This window comes from Bos mutus, chromosome 1 (genome assembly GCF_027580195.1).
Source record: "Bos mutus isolate GX-2022 chromosome 1, NWIPB_WYAK_1.1, whole genome shotgun sequence".
Lineage (NCBI taxonomy): Eukaryota > Metazoa > Chordata > Mammalia > Artiodactyla > Bovidae > Bos > Bos mutus.
In genome coordinates, this window is record NC_091617.1 from 75,911,463 (window position 1) to 75,917,462 (window position 6,000).

At 37.1% G+C, this 6,000-nt stretch overlaps 1 protein-coding gene across 1 annotated transcript in view; it reads left to right on the plus strand.

Moving 5' to 3' along the window:
• TMEM207 (transmembrane protein 207) overlaps positions 1 to 4,961 on the plus strand; it is a 75,470-nt gene extending 70,509 nt beyond the window's left edge. The window contains exon 6 of the mRNA XM_070359118.1: positions 4,813 to 4,961. Within this exon, the coding sequence (XP_070215219.1) occupies positions 4,813 to 4,961 (149 nt within the window). The remainder of the gene's footprint in view (positions 1 to 4,812) is intronic.
• The last annotated feature ends 1,039 nt before the right edge of the window (positions 4,962 to 6,000 follow it).

The window sequence follows — 6,000 nt, forward strand, 5'->3', positions numbered from 1 at the left end:
AACACTGGAGCAGGTTGCCATTTCCTTCTCCAGGGGACCTTCCAACCTAGGGATCAAACCCACATCTTCTGCATTGCAGGTGGCTTCTTTACCCCTGAGCCACCACGGAAGCCCCAAGTCACCTCTTCTTAACTAGTAATTTCTGGAATTAAACTCCAGCGAGCTAATGTTGTAAGGCAGTCTGACACCCAGACCCACACCAAATTTCCTTTCTCCACTGAATTCTCATTATACTCTCACTTCTCCAGACAAATATCCTGCCTATCTAATATTTCCTTAAAAGGGGGTACTCTCCAAAAGAGAAGTGAGGGAAATACTAAAGGATTTTTTTTTTATTGCTGAGAGGGAAGTAGGGGCCAAACCACAGCCTGCTTCCACAGTCCCACAAAACTTTGTGCTCCCAGGTTGGAGCTAAGTCCACTACTGCTGGGTTTTCCCATCTACACTACAGGTTATGAGTTTGTACTTCTGAGTCTTCCCTGTAGCCACTGTTCAGAAGCAGGAGAGGAAAATGAGAACTCGTTTGCAAACTACTGGTGACATATTAGAATATGAAATAAGGTTCCTGGACTCCCTGCTATCCCTTGATCAAAAGGGGGCAGATAGGACTTCCCTCCTGAATATAGAATGTAGGAAATAAGTCATTTAAAGCATTTCAATGATGAGACGAGATTTTATATATATGCCCTGGGTTCCTCTAAGACTTTCATTTTATTTCTTCAAAATTTATTTCATGTTATTACCATATTCTTCTGAATGTATTAGTTGAAATAGCTATGCTCTTCTGACCTGAGGGTCAGAGGTTTGATGTTCAAGATCCCATGAAATCTGCCCTCAAATGAGAAGAGCAAAGAAGAGAATTTTGACAGACTCTCAGAGGCTGGAGTGGAGTGAACTTTACTGATGTTGAAATATATAAAATAGGAAATTTCTCGCTGGCAATTTCTGACAATATTACATGACTCTGGTTGTCAATTATCTTGATTAGAAATATTAAAAGGAGGAAGGAAAATACTTGGCTCAGGAATCCTTGTAAAATATGTTTAAGGAAGGCCTTACCAATTCGGCCCATCACAGTGATGAGACTTCTGTCTGGAAAAGTCCTTAGGAATCTCAGCCAAACACCAAGGCCTTAAGAGAATCTTCTAAACCAATAATCATGCCTTTTCACAATTCTGTGTTGACTCAGGGCTCAGATTTGTTTTCCTTCCCCTCTGAAAAGGTCTAATGTTTCCATGTCGTAACATGTTATGGTGAAGCTCTTTGTGCACCAATAAAAGAATTAATTCCTCTGATACTCCAGTAGAGGGTAAGGAGGAAGAGAAGGTATTGCTAGAGAAAGAGGAGGAGGAGGACCCGAATAGAGTCAAGGAAGTGGAGGGGGAAAGGAAGAAAAAAGAGCTAGAGGAGAAGCAGAGTCACCTCTCCTGACACTCATCCTGACTTGGCTCCTCCTCGGGCTGATCTCCTGATTAACGCTGCATTTCCACTATCCAGTCTCCCTGGTTCCATTTCTTCTGCAATTTCAGAAATAATCTTACCTTTTTCTTATTTCAAGGCAAATAGAAATACTAGTCTTCCAGCAATGATTAAATGTGAATGCTCCAATTTGGGAAGGGGAGAAGGGACTGGACAGTCAGGCAAGAAGCTGATCCTTACATGCTTTATTCTCCTCTCTCCTCCCCTCCCCCAGAATCCTATCTTATTTAGGAATGCTTTTTGAAATGTCATTTTCCTATGCCTTGTGTTCTACATGTAAATATTCCGGGACTCATTGTGGGAAAGGAATGAGAGTCTTTCACAAGCTTTCATGGATGGGCATGATGATAGTAATGATTCATACTGAGCACTTATCATGTGTCACGTTCTGGGCTACTCCTTGACATCTCTCATCTCCTTTATTCTTCCTTACAGCTCCATTAACAGTTCACTGTCATTCTGAGCACTGAAAATGAGGGAACAAAGGCATTTAGAGATTAGGGACAGAGTGGATGGTAGAATGGTGATTCAAATTCAGGCAATCTTAGTCACCCCCAAGTGAGAGAACAGAATGATATAAAAAGGATACAGAACAGAAAGAATAAGAAAGGCATTTTCAAATGAACCAAGTCCATTAGAGTGACTCTTAATGACTCGGGGAATCTGGACTCCAGGTATAAAAAATTAGCAGTGAGTGTATTGGTTTTACAAAATCAAACAACAAACTATTATCTTCACCAACAGCTGTCAAAATCATAGAATTTTTGTAAGCATTTTTAACTGAGCTCTCTCAGGTTCCTAATTTGTCAAAAGGTAAAAATAATGCCTGTTTCCCTCCCAATCACATGATATTGTATGTAAACATGCTTTGAAAAAAAAAATTGAGAAGTGACATGTGTTCAATTTTACCAAAGCTCTCTGAGCTTAATTCTGTTTATCATATGAATACCCTATGGTTTTCATAAGTTTAAGAGCAATGGGCAAATCTGTAGTAAGGAAATAATAATAAAGCTTTTCTAACATAAAGAGCAAGTGTCGATATCTTGCTGCCTGGAGCATGACACTAATAATGACCCTGGTGGATATAAATTCAAGCTAATATTTATTTTGAATAATCCTGGTCAACCACTGCAGATACAAAGATAGCCAAGTTACCTCTGACTCTGTATTGGATTTGCTGGAAGCAGTTCATCTGGAAAATGGGCAGTGCTTACTAATTGTATCCATAAAGGAGGGAAATACTGAGGCAAGTCCACTTTGCCAGTGTTAACTCTTTTTATTAAGACATTTGGACTAGCCTACATCATTCTAAACTTCCTAAATATTCAAGGCTCTAACTACAAGAAAATTTTGTTTTTAATAAGAAAGTTTTCATTCAGTAATCTCTGTGCCATTAACCTTAATAAGAATAATGATTAAATCATTATTTAAACATTAAAATAAGAAAGTTTGGGAAATATTACTGTCAATAAAGGAAAATGCATGCATACTCCTAGCATAGTACAGTTCTTAATATATAATAATGCTTATGATGATACTTTGATCACTTGATGAGAAGAGCCAACTCATTGGAAAAGACTCTGATGCTGGACAAGATTGAGGGCAGGAAGAGAAGGGGGCCACAGAGGATTAAATAGTTGGATGGCATCACTGACTCAATGAGTTTGAGCAAATTCCTGGAGCTCGTGATGGACAGGGAGGCCTGGTGTGCTACAGTCCTTGGGGTCCACAAAGAGTTGGACATGACTAAGTGACTAAACAAGAACAACAACAAAATGCTAATATCACTACTGATAATAGTGAGAGTCAACTTTAATGCATGTGAGGCTTTGTTTTAAGCACGTTACATTCATTTAGCCTTGCTTTTACCGATATTGCAGAAGAGTAAGCTGAGGTGTAAAAACGTGTAATAAGTTAGCATTAGGTTATTCAATTAAATAAATTAACTCCTTAAGGAAAGTGTTGAACCAGGAGGTGAGATTTATATTCTACATATGGCTCCACTCTTTACATATTACATTAATATTTAAATTATTATACTTTGTCCTGTGAACCAGTGAAATACAAAATAAAGCAATACAAATATATGGAAATTCATGATTCTAAATAAATAAAATGCACTCCAAAGCAATAATTTTGATTAATTTACATATGGATTCCACGGATACAGCTATTGCCTTTTATGTAACTACTTGGAGTCATTTTAATAATTGTGGCTTGTTCTTTGAAATATCCTTGATGGTATAGAATCTTAATCCTTTAAGGAAGGGGTCATCAAACTTTTTGTATTAAAGTTGCACAAGAAATATGTTTGGCTTTGCAAGCATATGATCTCTATGGGGACTACTAATTTCTGCAATTATAGTAGAAAAATCAGCCAAAGACAATATGAAAATGAATGGACATGATAGTGTTACAATTCATTTTAATACACAAAAACAGTCAAAGGGTAGTTTAAGGGTGTAATTTTTTCTTTAAAGGTGAATTTATGGCTGTCATGAATTTATGTTATGTTATTAATATGGGAAGAAGCAGTCAAATTATTCCCAGAAAGGTAAAGACCTTGTGAAAAAAAGGAAAACAATATAGATAAATGAATATAAAGTATTCCTATTGATTTCCTGTGTGACTCTAAAGCAGTCTTTCAGGTCAATACTAATAAAAGATTTCCCAAAAACCTATTGGAATAAGTGCATAATCTCTCAAGGTGATCAGTTTAAGGAAGAAAATGCATGTCTTTTATATTGGATGGTTTGTAGTGTGCATAATCTAAGTCAAGACCTTTAATTTCAAAATTTAAAATTTAAGAATGCTTTTTGCTTATTGTAAGTATATATTTTAGTTACAAACTTCTCACAACTTAATATTTTTACTATGCATCATCGGCAAATGTTGAAATTAATTAATTGCATTAGTTGCAGTTTACGGAACATACACATGAAAGAATGAAGTTCAGATGTAATACTTTAATGTTTCTAGTGAGATTGCATATCTCATGATGGAAGCATTAGCTAAAATGCCATTAGTGTTTACAGGAATCTTGTCTTCCGATCTACCAAAAAGGATATTTCTTCTAGTTTCAGCTGTTAAATTGTAAATGCTTCTTGATGGCTTAGTCAATGATGGCCTAATCGGTGCATGAGAGCAAATTTTCTTGCTATAATGACTAAAATATCACAGCAGAGAGTGAGATGATTGTAAATTTTTTCTCAAGGGTACAAATAATTTTCTGTTGCTCCAGTGATCCAAGAAATGCCAGATTTTATTAGGAAGCTCATGTGCTTCTGTTTTATGCTGACTAGAAAGATTATGCCTCTACCTTTCTCTTCCCAGGGACAGAAGCAGCTGTGACTCCAACTGTTGGAATGCACCTTCACACTCAAAACCCTGAACTGTTTCGTGCTCCCTGTTTTGGAGTTTTAGGCCCCCCGCCTCCATATGAAGAAACTAAAATCAAGCCGAGTTCAGATCTAGATCGCTAAGTGAAATTATTAGAAATATTTAAAATTCCAAAACATACAATTTAGGAACAATTCTTTCACTTGGTGAGAATTCCTGGAGATTAGTTAATGTAGTCTTAAAAGTACAAATAAATGAATATTAGAAAAGAATTTTGTGCATGGAGATGTTTCTGTAGTCAACTAGTGGACTCTTGTTATATCACTGTTGCTTTATAATTTTATCTTCCTAATCAAGTTTCTTGATGCAATCCAATAGGCAGTAATTAACATAAGGAGTGGCTTCCATTAACTTTAGAGTTCCACTCTAGAATATGTCACAGATTTTTCTGCCTCAATCTCTGTTTTAACCTGACCTCTTCCCTGATATGGGTCAATAAAATTATTGTCACTTAACAGTGACCCACAATAAACTGTGGAAAATTCTGAAAGAGATGTGAATACCAGACCACCTGATCTGCCTCTTGAGAAATCTGTGTGCAGGTCAGGAAGCAACAGCTAGAACTGGACATGGAACAACAGACTGGTTCCAAATAGGAAAAGGCTATACATTGTCACCCTGCTTATTTAACTTATATGCAGAGTACATCATGAGAAACGCTGGGCTGGAGGAAGCACAAGCTGGAATCAAGATTGCCAGGAGAAATGTCAATAAACTCAGATATGCAGATAGACACCACCCTTATGGCAGAAAGTGAAGAAGAACTAAAGAGCCTCTTGAAAATGAAAGGAGAGTGAAAAAGTTGGCTTAAAGGTCAACATTCAGAAAACGAAGATCATGGCATCTGGTCCCATCACTTCATGGCAAATAGATGGGGAAACAGTAGAAACAGTGGCAGAATTTATTTTTGGGGGCTCCAAAATCACTGCAGATGGTGACTGCACCCATGAAATTAAAAGACGCTTACTCCTTGGAGGGAAATCTATGACCAACCTAGATAGCATATTCAAAAGCAGATACATTACTTTGCCAACAAAGGTCCATCTAGTCAAGGATATGGTTTTTCCAGTAGTCATGTATGGATATGAGTGTTGGACTATAAAGAAAGCTGAGCACCAAAGA